The sequence below is a fragment of the Homarus americanus genome, unplaced genomic scaffold, assembly GCF_018991925.1.
Source record: "Homarus americanus isolate GMGI-L3 unplaced genomic scaffold, GMGI_Hamer_2.0 scaffold34921, whole genome shotgun sequence".
Taxonomy (NCBI): Eukaryota; Metazoa; Arthropoda; class Malacostraca; order Decapoda; family Nephropidae; genus Homarus; species Homarus americanus.
The window spans coordinates 19,320,120-19,336,058 of NW_024741901.1; the positions used below are offsets into that span (position 1 = coordinate 19,320,120).

Genomic DNA, 15,939 nt, shown 5'->3' on the forward strand with positions numbered 1-15,939 from the left:
GATAGAGAGAGAGAGAGAGAGAGAGAGAGAGAGAGAGAGAGAGAGAGAGAGAGAAGAGAGAGAGAGAGAGAGAGTCACCCAGGCGCCTTTTCTCACAAATACAACACAAAGACAATAATATAATACGTGTTGAAAGCCGAAGGGAGTGACGACCAAGGTTTATGACTGACCCCCCACAGTGACAGAGAGAAGCTATTGTCACCAACAGCCTCCTCCTCCTCCTCCCTTCCTCCTCCTCCTCTTCCTCCTCCTCCCTCCCTCTTCTTCCTCCTCCTCCTTCATCTCCTCTTCTTTCTCCTCCTGTTGTTGTTTACATTGCTGTGTCACACCCTTAGATTCAATGATACACACACACACACACACACACACACACACACACACACACACACACACACACACACACACACACACACACACAGACACACACACACACAAAAGACCAAATGAAAACTCTGCTTAATAAAAACGTTTAATATCATAAGACAACAACGTTAATGTATTTATTCGCCATTCGACCAACCATGATATATATAAACACCATCCCACACTCCTACCATGATAGAACCATATATACGGCGGTCTTGTAATGGTAGTGAAGAAGAAGGAGGAAGAAGAGGAGGAGGAGGAGGAGGAGGAGGAGGAGGAGGAGGAAGAAGAAGAAGAAGAGGAGAGGGAGGGGAGGAGAAAGAAGAAGAGGAGGGGAGGGGAGGAGAAAGAAGAAGAGGAGGGGGGAGGAGGGAGAAGAAGAAAGAAGAAGAGGAGGGGAGGAGGAGAAGAAGAAAAGAAGAAGAGGAGGGGGAGGGAGGAGAAGAAGAAGAAGAAGAAGAAGAAAAAAGGAAAGAAGAAGAACGAAGAAGAACTACCATGATGTTTTGTGTTATAATGGTGGTACCCACGGGAATGGTATTTTAGGTTTGTAGACAGTGTTCACTCTTACGTTATTATCTGTACACCTGGATGGCATTCCTGGTGTCCCTGTCTTGTTCTACGGTACCTGAAGCCTTGCACCTCACCCCTCCCTACCTCCCCCTCCCTACCCTCACCCCTCCTCACCTCACCCCCCTCCCTCACCCTTCCTTCACTCCTCTTCCTTTACACCTCACCCCCTCCTTTACCTCACCCCTCACCTCACCCTCCCCACCTCACCCTCCCCACCCACCCCTCCTCACCTCACCCCACCTTACCTCACCCCCCCACCTCACCCCTCCCTTTACCCCCACCCTCCCACCTCACACCTCCTTACCTCACCCCTCCCCACCCTCACCCTCCTTACCTCACCCCTCTCACCTCACCCCTCCCACCTCACCCCTCCTTACCTCACCCTCTACCTCACCCTCCCTTACTCCTCATCCTTAAACCTCACCCCCCACCCACACCCCTCCTTACCTCACCCCTCCACCTCACCCCTCTTGCCTCACCCTCTCCTTAACCTCACCCTCCTTACCTCACCCTCCCCTCACCCCTCTCACCACCCTCTCCCCTCACCCCTCTTGCCTCACCTCATCCTTAACCTCACCCCTCCTTTACCCTCACCCCTCTCACCTCACCCCTCTCACCTCACCCTCCTCACCTCACCCCTCCTTTACTTCACCCCTCCTACCCTCACCCCCTCTCACCTCACCCCTCTTGCCTCACCCTCATCCTTAACCTCACCCTCCTTACTCCCCTCTCTCACCTCACCCCCTCTCCTTGCCTCACTCCTCATCCTTAAACCTCACCCCTCCCTTTACCTCACCCCTCCTTACCTCACCCCCCACCTCACCCTCCCCACCCCTCACCCCTCTTGCCTCACTCCTCATCCTTAAACCTCACCCCTCCTTACCTCACCCTCCTTTTCACACCCCCTCTCACCTCACCCCTCTCACCTCACCCCTCTTCCTCCCTCATCCTTAACCTCACCCCTCCTTATCTCACCCTCCCCACCTCACCCCTCTCACCTCACCCCCCTCCTCACCTCACCCCTCCTCACCTCACCCCTCTCACCTCCCCACCCCTCTTGTCTCACTCATCCTTCACCTCAACCCTCTCACCTCACCCCTCCTCACCTCACCCCTCTCACCTCACCCCCTCTCACCTCACCCCCTCTCACCTCACCCTCTTGTCTCACTCATCCTTACACCTCACCCCTCCTTACTCCCACCCCTCCTTTACCTCCCCTCTCACCTCACCCTCTCTCACCTCCTCACCCCCCTCTTGTCTCACCATCCTTTGCACCTCACCCCTCCTCTCACCTCACCCTCCTCACCTCACCCCTCTCACCTCGCTCCTCACCCATAACAACTCACCCCTTCACAACCCCCCAACGTCCTCTTACTTCTAGAACCCCACCATCCCCTTCTCCCAGACCTCACGCTTCGTCCCTCACACCTCATAATTTACACCTCACCCTTCACCCTCACACTTTACAAACTCCAGCGTGCCAGTATTATTCTAGGTTCTCTCACCCCTCACCCTTCACCCCTCCAGCATCTAACACCTGAGTGATGAAGAGTCTACTGACGTCACATTGATTCAAAAGAGGACGCAAAATACTACATGAAGTGCAATATATTACAGCCTGGGATGATAATAGGTAAAGATATTGACACCAGCTGTTACCATCTAAACCAACGTGTGTAAAAACCTCACGACAACCGAGTGTTAAGAAATATGAAGATCAAATCTACCTGTCTGGCGCCGTGTTATTATATTACCTTACTGCTTACACCTGAAGACAACGGGTCATATTTTTCAAGGCTGTTATGAAGAATATTTCAATTTTGTGAAGTATTCTCTCCGGCTGCCACTGCGGCGCGAACTATGCTAATTTACAGACAATTTATGTTAGATGTAAGATAAGTGGCCTCCTCAATAGGTCGCGGTGGGGCTGAGGGCCTCACTTTGGTGCAGGATCGCTATACAGATATGGAGAAACATAGGGGTCGGGGGAAGTCTTACCTGTAGTAGATAACCATGAAGAAAATGATGATGTATTGTGTGTTAAGTGGGTGCTGTATCGTGAGGGGTCCTTATTATGGTGTACACTACATCACATCTAAACCTATCTCAAACAGTTTTTATAACACAATACTCTTAAGACTTGTTCAAGGTATAGCTAACATCGAAGTGTAATCTTTGTGTGTGTGTCAGAACTTTGGGCTTCGAAGTAGTGAATGTTGATCAGTACTGTAAGAGACGAGGTACTGATGAAGGTTGCGGTGGGGGGAGGGAGGAGAGGGAGGGAGTCAGGGGTAAGTTGCTGTGGTGTAAGGCGGACAAGATCTACACACGTTAGACAATTATATACATCCCAGGTGTTTGCTGATACAGGTAAGTAAGGGTTGTCGGCGTCCACACTGGCATTACCGTACCATTGAGATGAAGAAGAACGTCAATAAAGGGAGTGTGCATATGATAGCAGGGTGCTGTATGGGGTTATGAAATTACTGTACAATATGCTTACATCCTGTGGGCTCTCTCTCTCTCTCTCTCTCTCTCTCTCATTGCATTGAGCTAGACGTCAGAGAGAAGAAAAAAAAAGAGAGAGAGAGAGAGAGAGAGAGAGAGAGAGAGGAGAATTGCACGGATGGTAGTAACATTATGAGGTGAGACCTAAAAACCCGGTGATTTGCAGGGTGTAAAGTACAAATTTTATTATAGAGTGCGGGTGGTGTGTTGAGGCCCTCCCGGTAATGTGGGGGTAGTGTCAGCCCGCCGGGAGCCTCCACGGATAATGCCAGAGAGACCCCGCTCTACCGCCTCCAGGGACGGCACACTTGTTGGGAGTACTCACACACACACACACACACACACACACACACACACACACACACACACACACACACACCAACACACACACACACACACACACACACACACACACACACACACACACACACACACACACACACACACACACACACACACACACACTGGTCTTACTAAACATACAGTATACAGTACTAGACAGAAGCATCATAAGACACGTATAAAGGTTTACCTCCTCCACAACCTTTAACATTATTCCTCTCATGTTAAAAGTCCTCAGTTATAGTTATTCGGGAAAGACATAGTGTTGAGAATTTGTTCCAGCTTATTATGTCTTTAACTGTAAATATATCTAATAACTGTGTTTGATATGTATAAATGGTGTTATACATACATACATACATACATACATACATACATACTGTTACGCCGTCTCTTAATTTACTTTAATATCCAGGTTCTAGGCGAAACCAAACAAAAAAGTGAAGTAAATTAAAAGAGAATAAAAATAAATAAAGTAAACCTTTAAGAATTTAATTAATTAAATATTAACACAATAAAGAGCCTCGTAGACTGTCACAACAAACTGATTCACCATCGAAACTTTTAAGACACAATTGATACTAAACAACGAAACATCAAAAGAATAAAAATAAAGCATTGGATTACGTTAACACTGCATAAACATATAAAAACTAACACTGAAATTAACTTACGTGAAACAACACTGAATTACTTAAATGTAACTAAACAAATACTGATGGACATAAATAGAGACATAAATAGGTACTCACAGATATACCACATTGGTGGCGACAGGAACAACACAAATAAATTAAGTATAAGTAACAGGTGAAGAGTGTCACTCAAAGGATGTGAACTGTATGACAAGAGGACTGAACTGTCTCTGTCTACAGGTGGAGTACTACTGTATATACTGTATGGTCGGTTCGCGCCGAGCGACCAGCCGGTGAACATGGGTCGTTTAACGATGCAGATGGTCGTTAGAGCAACACAGAATGCTTGTTACAATACTAAATGAAGAAATAAGATGGGCTTGAACAAATAATAACAGTTAAAACCTTAACAGCACAGGGTAAGGTGACTAGATTATATAATAGTAAATATAACACATCATTACAGGAATAATATGGAACAACATGGAAGCATGTTATATAACAAAAAAAAATAGAAAAATACGACACGGTCGTAACAATACATCCATACATACATACATTCATACATACATACATACATACATTCATACATTGACCCAACCATGTATGAAAGGTAGAGAATGTGCTTCAGGTAACAAAAATCACCATCTTTTGTTGAGGAAGTTTTAACCTTTATTCTTCACGATGACTTAATTAATATAACTTCCCTTCTCTGAATGACTTACGCGTTTACTAGTTAATATATACACAAAATAACTTCCTGTGCACAATAGCTATTAACATAACACTTTATTTTGCCCTTTTTGGGGGGGGGGATTATACTTTAAATCATTTTCACACATACATAAACAGACTGTTATCCTGCACTATGTTGTTATGGTGTTGTATTGTTATAATATAGTGTTATGGTACAGTGTTGTGATATTACAGTATTGTTATGATCTTGTGTTGTTATGATATCTGAGTCACTCTCTAAACCCTTCAATATACCTTACTAGACCTCCACCACCTTCACACAACAAGGTGCTGTACTCTCTCTCTCTCTCTCTCTCTCTCTCTCTATCTGAAATTTCTCCCGGGTATCGAACTCATGATCTTTAACTCTTTTACTTGTGGATCACGTTATACCCAAAAGCTTCTTCTTCTTCTTCTTCTTCTTCTTCTTCTTCTTCTTCTTCTTCTTCTTCTTCAGGGTGTAGTAAGAGATAACGTCTACACGACATTTCCTTGGACATTAATCACTTACAGTAATAGCCACAGAGACCATTCAATTAGCTAGTAACGTCTTCACCAACTTGCTAGTAGTAGGTAGTAATAAATAAGGTTATCCAGGTATATCAAGAAGAAGCATCAACCCCAAGCTAGTCATGAATCACTTAAAATCCCTAAATTTATTCAAGATATCAAGTAAGATCTTCAACACCTCCTTGGTCTTGAATCACCCGATAGCCAAAGTTTCCACAGGTAACCAGATAACATCCTCCAACACCTGGATAGTAATGATTTTTTTTTTTAAATCTTCTTCAAGTATAATCTTCAATAACTTATAAGTCATAAATAACTTAATACTCTGCGATACTCCTTCAGATATCAGATATTCTTAACACTTTTATTTGTAGTAAATCAGTTAATGTCCAATGCTTTTTAGTCCGCAGGTATAAGGTATTCAACACCTTTGGATAATGAATCTCTCTTAATGTCCATAATTTTTTGAGGTATCGAGCGAAATTCTTTAACACCTCGTCTCCCGCCCTCACTTTATCCACCTCGTCAACTCGCCATCAGTGTCTCGCCATAAGCATCACAACCACTATACACCTTCAGGAGAGTAACGGCGTGTCGGATCATAGGTGTTCAGGAGGTGGGCTGAGTTACGACCTAGAGAAGTTTATTACACGACTGAGTGATGATACAGACGTGTGGTGGTTGGTGGTGTGAGGACAAGTGATGAAGTGTGATGGAGGCCACAATTTGGAGCAGGATAAAACGTCCATCTAGATCGAAGAGAATTATTTTATTTTTTTTATACAGTAGGACCATAACCCTTACCTGTAGAGTAGCAGTTCCCTCCGCACGTTATGTAGTTATTGATTATTTACCTTATGTATTAAACGTCAGGTAGAGATATATTAACAAATTGAATAATGGATGATTAGGTGTAAGGGTAGTTCTTGGGAATGGACGAGCGGTGCGGTGTTGACGGTATATGGACAGATGGCTTTCTTCTTACGCACTTCCCTGGTGCTGTTGGTGACGGGACTGTGGCAATATAAGGACAGGTTTGTATTCTTTGTATAAGTTACACGTGAGGATTATCAACACGTCACCTCAAGGTTAATGGTTTGGGAATTATGTTTTGTTTTTAATATAGGAGATGAAATTTGTCGAGATGTCACCTGGACGTTTCAAGTTAAAGGAAATAAACTCAAATCAAAAGTCAAAGACCATTTGGGTGTCAAGAAAATATACACGTCTTTTTCACTCAAATTAAAGACGGAGATGATCAGGACCCAAACGTTGTAGACATATCCATACTGTGTGAGAGAACCATGCGGACGACGCCTTATCATCGACCACCTAGTGTATAACCAGGTGGTAAACACTCACTCTGGCTACATCATCTGGGACACCCACCCTCTCTCACCGTCCGACCATCTCAAAAGTTAATTTAAGTTAGGTTTGTTTTGGTTTGGTAAAGTTAGGTTATTTTAGGTTAGTTTAATTAAGGTTAGGTTAGGTTAGGTTAGGTTAGGTTAGGTTAGGTTAGGTTAGGAACTCTTAATTACTCGTCCTGCCTATCTTTTAAGACGTCGGTGTTGGTTGCTGCATCACACAAGCTGACTCTTTACCTAAGCTTTCTCTCCTGGCATGATCGTTTGTTACTCTAAGCTTCTACTTTACTCTCATTTATCAGTGCTTGTCTCTGTGTCATCTTTATCTTCCTCTGTTAGTCTTTCCATACACGTTAATCCGCTTACATTATCACTTACCCTTCCCTCCCACCCTTCCTTCCTACTCATTCCACATATACCATCCCTTCCCTCCCACCCATTCCACATACACCTGTTCCCTCCTCCCCATTCCACATTAACCACCCCTCCCTTTAATTAGCCATCGTCCCTACACACCCTCTCCACAAGCCACGCCTATACTAATAATACGCTCCAGTGATTTCTATTGTGAGTTTGGTCTTTACATCTTTGTCAAACGTATTGCCTTTCTCGTCTATACCTCACGTTTATCTATAAATAACCCCCTCTCTAAGCAAAAACATTACTAAACCAAAAGGCCCAAACCAAACCAAACCAAACTAAAAACCAAACCAAACCAAACCAAACCAAACTAAAACCAAACCAAACCAAACCAAACCAAACCAAACCTAACCTAACCTAAACTAAAACCTAACCAAACCAAACCAAACCAAACCCAACCCCCAAACCCAACCTATCTTCCTTAATAACAAATACACGGAAACTACATCAAACTCTCCCCTCTAGCACCAATAACTAATGGCGCGAATATACTGTAAACCCAATAGAATACCACAAAGGTGAGACATTATAATAATAATAAATCTTTTTTTTTTGAAATCGAGTTTTAGAAAGGCAGTGGCGCTGGTGTGTGTGTGTGTGTGTGTGTGTGTACATTGATGAAGAGGTGAGAGGTTGGCACGACGTGTGTATATGGGAATAATGTATGTAGGAGTGATAGAGGTAATGAGAGGGCGGTGCATGGTGTTGAGATGACAAAGATAGTGGCACGGGGCACCCACCTCACGATCCATACACACATACACACACACGTATACTTACATACATACATACATACATACATACATACTACTTTGCTGTCACCCGGAATTAAGTATGACGATCATCCAGCTATGATAGAATGATATGAATTTTTAAGGATGTCACCTTCGTTGGTGAGTTCTGAGGTGACTAAAGAGGCCGATACGAGACCGACATGGTCGTTCACAGTTGTTGTACGTGTGGAGGGCTACATCTAGTGCGGGAGGGGCGGTGGCAGCGTCTTTCCGGCGTTGGCGCTTGTCTGCCTCGGTATGCAGTCGGGCTAACTCGAAAGTATTGACACCTTCTCGTGTGGTGATCCTCCAAACGTTAAGATGTGGAGTAATCGTCTCCCAGGTGAAGGGGTCGATTTGGAACTTGTTCAGGTTTGTCTTAAAACTATCCTTATATCCTTATACCTTATACCTTACACACACACACACACACACACACACACACACACACACACACACACACACACACACAACGGCTCAGTATACATTACAAGGTGTTAAGTAAGTTGAAGGCTGATAAAGAATACAACCTAACCTAACCTAACCTAACTTTGCATAGAAGAGACGTCCTTGAGTTATAACTTCAAATAACTCATCAGGTGGAGGTGACAGGTATATACACAGCATCAGGTGAGAGGCCGGCCGAGCTGTTGTACACACGACTTGGCCTCGGAGGGGAGGAAACAGGTGAGAGGAGCGTGAGAAGAACAACAACAACACCTGCTAATTACCTGATACATTATAAGGTGGTGGAAGGTATTGAGATTTATACTGTAGTGTGATTAAGATGTAAAGATATTAAGGTACCGTTTTAACTCTCTCTCTCTCTCTCTCTCTCTCTCTCTCTCTAGTGATTAAAATTACTTACTTGTTTATTCTTTTCTCTTTGTTTATTAATGTATTTAGCAATTAATTCACTCATGTATTAACCTTTAATTAACAGTAACCGACACGCAACTAGAATTAATTTCAGGTTGGAATTTGTGATAATACATATGAATAAATTTTGGAGGATAATATGTATGTCTATGTTATTCATTATTATTATTATTATTATTATTATTATTATTATTATTATTATTATTATTATTATTATTATTATTATTCATTTCTATTAATATTTGCAATTTCTTCTTTTGTCATTGTTGTTGTTGTTGTTGTCATGACCGGGGACGTGTTAACATGACTGAGTGACATACAACTGTGGTCTAATTGGTCGGGTCTTTACATGAGAGGATCAGTTGGTCGGGTTTATAGGAGAGGATCAGTTGGTCGGGGTTTACATGAGAGGATCAGTTGGTCGGGGTTTACATGAGAGGATCAGTTGGTCGGGGTTTACATGAGAGGATCAGTTGGTCGGGGTTTACATGAGAGGATCAGTTGGTCGGGGTTTACATGAGAGGATCAGTTGGTCGGGGTTATAGGAGAGGAACAGTTGGTCGGGGCTTACATGAGAGGATCAGTTGGTCGGGGTTTACTGTACATGGAGGATCAGTTGGTCAGGGTTTTACATGAGAGGATCAGTTGGTCGGGGTTATGGGTTTATAGGAGAGGATCAGTTGGTCGGGGTTTACATGAGAGGATCAGTTGGTCGGGGTTTACATGAGAGGATCAGTTGGTCGGGGTTTACATGAGAGGATCAGTTGGTCGGGGTTTACATGAGAGGATCAGCACCTGAGTATGACCTGACTGTATCACGGAGAAGAATATAAAAGGATTTGGTTTATATGTATTATAATCCAGTCAACAGTCTACTAGCTGCTTCTTTCTCTAATGTTGATAGTTGTTAAAAAAATAATAATAATAAATAGAAGTTGTTGTGTAGAGAGATGATGAGAGATGATGAGAGATGATGAGAGTTGGTGAGAGATGATGAGAGATGATGATAGATGATGGGAGATGATGAGAGATGATGAGAGATGATGAGAGATGATGAGAGATGATGAGAGATGATGAGAGATGATGAGAGATGATGAGAGATGATGAGAGATGATGAGAGATGACGAGAGATGATGAGAGATGATGAGAGATGATGAGAGATGATGAGAGATGATGAGAGATGATGAGAGATGATGAGAGATGATGAGAGATGATGAGAGATGATGAGAGATGATGAGAGATGATGAGAGATGAGTTGGTGAGAGATGATGAGAGATGATGAGAGATGATGGTAGATGATGAGAGATGATGAGATGATTAGAGATGATGAGAGATGATGAGAGATGATGAGAGTTGGTGAGAGATGATGAGAGATGATGAGAGATGATGAGAGATGATGAGAGATGATGAGAGTTGGTGGAGAGATGATGAGAGATGATGAGAGATGATGAGAGATGATGAGAGATGATGAGAGATGATGAGATGAGAGATGATGAGAGATGATGAGAGATGATGAGAGATGATTAGAGATGATGAGAGATGATGAGAGATGATGAGAGATGATGAGAGATGATGAGAGTTGATGAGAGATGACGAGAGATGATGAGAGATGATGAGAGATGATGGTAGATGATGAGAGATGATGAGAGATGATGAGAGATGATGAGAGTTGGTGAGAGATGATGAGAGATGATGAGAGATGATGAGAGATGATGAGAGATGATTGGTGTTTGGTTGTGTCTCTACCACCAAGGCGTCAGTCACACCATCGGGCGACAGACTCCCACATATTAAACTTATGTCCTTCATGATCATTATTTGTTGATGGACTTGTGAGTTTACCAACCTTATTACGCGCTTACAGACCTTAGTTGTCGAAACGTGGTGATAACATTGTAACATTTGCCAACACATAGGCCTATTGGTAAGTCTGTATATTACTTAACTATCAAAGAATGTTTAATTTGGTTATTGTGAGAGATAACATTTTTATAGGTAGTAACAGGAAAGAAAGTTCTTCTTTATGTGAGTAAAATAAAATATTTATAATGATTTATTCACACGACACACTTTAGATAAGTTATTACATTCACTCATTAAGGATTTTAGTGGAAGGAAAGCCTCTGATACATCAAAATTATCTTTATTCAATCACACAAAATCTTGAAAACTTATATTGAAAAATAATCCTTTTTACATATATTTACATGTTTTAAATTATTTTTGAATTTTCATGATTTTACATGATACTCAATGACACCAAGTTGTGCAAGAGTGAGTTGTCATGTATCACAATTCAACATCATGGTGGACATTACAGGAATGGCACTTTATGGCACTGGTATTAGACTAGCATCGCCTGCTTGTGGTGGCACTGGGGCAGCTCACTCCACCTGAGGTCCTGTGATCTCTTGCATGACATCACCGGACAGGTAACTGACAGAATATGCAAAACACAGGACGACTTTATGAATATTCAACAGCCGTCATTTCTCTTTGTGAAGTATCCGTCAACAGAGTAGGAGAGAGAATGTCTTCACACACACGAACATGTGCGTCACACTCAACAACACGGTGTACGGACGTAAACTTAAAATGGGAGCACCTTCATATCAGCACGGTGATTAACCTATTTCCTGTAGAAATATTCATCACTAAGTCAAGAAACTTAAGAGTTCACTTCTCAGTTACATAACTCCGAGGTGAAGGACAAACCGCCGTCCTTCTCAGACACGAGGAGAATTTCAAATGGGTCAGCTACAGCTAAGGTTGGGATGTCGTGGAAGACATCGAGGTTGTCCTCCAGGAGTCCAGAGTCGTCAGAGAGGAGCTCCTCGAGGTCACTGGCACTGCCCAGGGATTTTCGATCGGCGCAGGGCGAGCTGGTGAGGGAGACAGTGCTGGGGGTGGTGCAGTACCCCAGCAGCTGAGGATACTGGGGCAGGTGCTGCTGGGGGAGATGAGAGGTGGAGTGCTGGTACTGGAAGGTCGTCATCAAGCTACCTGAAGAGGGAGTTATCTTCTGCAGGGAATACTGGAAGGATTGTTGTAGTGACTCTTGTAGGGAGCTGTGCAATGAGTCCTGTATAGAACTTTGTAATGTGCTCTGGATGGTACAGAGGTCTGCATCACTGGTGTCTTCCAGGACATGTGAGAGAGCTCTGATATAATCCACAGCCAGACGGAGGGTCGTGATCTTGGTCATTGACGATGAGCTGGTGTGAACTTCCATTGCGTCGGGGAGAACCTTACGCAGGGACTCGAACGCGTTGTTTATTTCCTTCATGCGATGACGTTCTCGAGCATTAGCAGTTTTCCTCCGGTACTTTGATAACGGCGCTGGCCTCGTCTTAGACCTTGGTGACCTCTTGGGAACTTCCTTGCGGATTATTTCGTGTTGTAGCCTCTTAATGATGGTCCTGGGTCGTAGGGCGTACTTCTCCCCTGACCTAGTGTTCCTGGTGTTGTTGTTGGTGTCGGTGGAAGGGTCGTCGCGACGCTGCTCCTGGTACCCCTCCATCACCTGACGGCTCCTATCGATCATGTCGCCACGTCAACAGATCACTACTGCACGCGCATCGAAATCACTCGCGATGGAGCGAGATTATCGTTATGAATAGTTTAGGTTCGGTACTTTCTTACATCAAATGTTTTGCTTCAACTATATAACATGTGACTTATGTTGCCAAATCATTCAGTTCACTTCACTTTCAGTCACTTAGTAGTCTCAGTCAACGTCAATACCATATATCTTTTTCTCGACCTCTAGACTTGAGTGAGTCCGCTGGTACACAATAATCCAGGGTGAGGAAGGTGTCAACACTGCCCACAACACGACGCTCTCCGGCCTTCCCACTTCCTCATCTGGCGGGGGAAATATTCTTCCATATTCGGACTACTGCATCTCACGCTCGGCTGATCATGAACGTTGGGTGTCATCGCTAGGCAACACCAGCACTCTGCTCACCTGTGTCATCAACTTGTGTAAGAGTTTTCAGGACAGCAGCAGACTGGGGACACCTTACACTGCCGCGTCTTTTATAAACCAGTGGCTGAGTCTTAGGGTTTGTTAGCTTTAGGAAACCCGTGTTGCTACCATGAGCGCCCGGATATCACTGATGCCCAGTTCACCTGTTGCCCCAACAGTCCCTCCACACGTGCCCAGAGTTATGACGTCACTGTTGGCCAGAGAAAACATACACCATTGTGTTTTGAGACTCCTTATTCTAATGACAATACGAATACATATAACATTAGTTTTTGTTGCTGCATTATGGAATTATCACAAATTTACTTCTTATGTAAAAATAAACTTCATGTTCCAGTAAGTGCAGGTAAAATAATCTGAAAATCGGAGTCACCTGTAATTTTGGGTAGCTGGCAACTCAGTAGAGTGTTGATCTCGGGCAGGAGGGAAGGAGAGAGGGGAAGGGGAGGGGAGGAGGGAGGGCGCACCTAGCTCAGTCATCACCAGCCTCCCGACGAGGATGGTGGTGCTGTGCTCCTGCGGCTACACTGTTATGTTATGGTGGCTGGACAGTCGCTTGATAATGACATAAAAGGTATCATGTATGTTACGTCACCAGTTACTCATGGCAGTTTAACAAATATTTAGTATTATCTTATCTTCATATCTACCTTCATCCCGAGTGTATATTATAAAAAATTATTAGAGTGCTTTATGCGTGAAATAATCTAACCTGAAGTTGAGAGTTAACCAAAGGTGAAGGAAGACCAGACGATAAGACGGAGCCGCACTGCAGAACATTACCATAAGGTGGCCGCCTCAGCCTGGTGGTGACACTGTACACGAGGGAGGGAGCCTTGCAGCACAGCACAGTACAGTACAGTGAGGCAATATATATGATGGACACTTTCTTCTTAATACTTGACCTTCTATAGTCATGGATGTGTGTTTGTCTGTCTATCTGTATAATAAGTGGAAGCAAATTTGTGTTCATATGTGTGTGTTTCTGGAGGAACTTTTATGTGCATGAATATATTTCTTTGAATGTATGTGTATATATGTATATATATATACTGTATATATATATATATATATATATATATATATATATATATATATATATATATATATATATATATATATATATAAAGTGCATAGTATTATCCCTCCATTCTTTCCTACTTCCTCAATAACCTCCCTTCCCCTCCAACAACCATTACTACCACCTCCCCCAAACCCCCCATTACTACCCTCTCTACTTTCCCCTCCTCTCCCACCCCATTACTACCCCTTCCCCTCCTCTCCCACCCCATTACTACCCCCTTTTCCTTCCCCTTCTCACCCAGCCTTTACACATTCTTCCCCATTTTATATTTTCTCAGATATCGTGAACTTGATCTGAGACCTCGACATAAATTGCAATTTTTCTTAACCACAGGTCACGTTATGGTGGAGATTGATGACGTCATAAAGGGATTGTGACGGGAGAAAGAGGACGAGATAGAGATGAGATATGAGAGATAGGAGAAGTTAGGCCAGACAGAAGGAAAGGTGGAATGTATGCAGTAAAGCTCCCACCCCCTCCCCCTCCCTCCTGATGCTCTCCCTCCTTTACTCCCCCCCTGCCTCCTTCCTCTCCTTGTCCCTAATACTCTCTCTCTCTCTTCCCCTCCTGCCCCCTGCTCCCCTTCCTGCCCCTAACCCTCTACGAGCATCAAAAATCATCCAGAGTAAAGCAGAACATCAGTCTGTTGCCACAACAGGAATATCAGTCTATTGCCACCACAGGAACATCAGTCTGCGGTCGTCACAGGAACAGCAAGAATGTGCGTGCGGTCGTCAGAAGAATATCAACAACATCAACATAACGCGGCCGTCAAAGAGAGCATCAGACAGACCTTCCTCGCTATGAGCCACGACAAAAATGCGAGGCGGTCAACAGCGGTGGGCGGGAGGTATTCTAGCAATGGAGCTGTTGGTCACGATCCTGCGTTGGCTGAGTGACGTCACGCGACCCCTCAGGATGCTCGGACAAACACAGCGGGCCACGAGAACCCACCACGTTATTTTTACCACTCGAGTGTTTCTTAATGTTTATGTTTGGTGTGTGAGTGTGTGTACGACGTCATTCTTGAAAATTACGTCTGAAAGGAGACAACATGGACCTATTGTTATGTCCAACCAGCCAAGACATACAACCTCTGGCTTCAACTGATGCCTGGGGAAAGAAATCCATCTAAATTGTGTATACAATATAAATATTTATGTTGAATCTCTGAAGAAAAAACTTACATGTAGCCGTATTATTGTCTTGGTATATATAAGAAAACCAAGACTGCAGAAATAACTCATAAAAACTGAACTTAAAAAAAAAGATTTTCCTTTTAATTTCCCCAAAAATTAAAATAAACTTGACATATCTGTGAATTATTCTAATGAATGGCAACAAATACCAGAATTTATCCTACCAGTTATATTATTGTTTTGGTGTAAAAAAATTATTATATGAATAGTTGTTCATAAAGGAATGCCACACAGTCTCTCTTCCGTATTATTACTGAACATTTTATCCATAGAAATTGACCAAAAAAATATTTCACTTCTGTATTAATTAAACAAATAATGACATTCACCGCCTTATCTAATTATCGAATTTATAGTTACTTACACACACACACACATATATATATATATATATATATATATATATATATATATATATATATATATATATATATATATATATATATATATATATATATATATATATATAAACCAGGATATTAAACAAGATACAAAGTATTGTGTTGTTTGAGTTACACATTATATCTATTTTTACCCAAACTTAAAGCTAAGACAAAAGT

At 42.9% G+C, this 15,939-nt stretch overlaps 1 protein-coding gene across 1 annotated transcript; it reads right to left on the reverse strand.

The window, feature by feature from the left end:
• Window positions 1–11,255: 11,255 nt before the first annotated feature.
• On the reverse strand, window positions 11,256–13,212 carry LOC121876172 (helix-loop-helix protein delilah-like). The gene has a single exon (XM_042381124.1). The coding sequence runs from the start codon at window positions 12,650–12,652 to the stop codon at window positions 11,792–11,794; it is 861 nt and encodes a 286-aa protein (XP_042237058.1). The 5' UTR covers window positions 12,653–13,212; the 3' UTR covers window positions 11,256–11,791.
• Window positions 13,213–15,939: the final 2,727 nt, after the last annotated feature.

Coding starts and splice junctions, on each gene's coding strand:
- LOC121876172 (XM_042381124.1), bottom strand. CDS start 12,652: ATGATCGATAGGAGCCGTCAGGTGATGGAGGGGTACCAGGAGCAGCGT.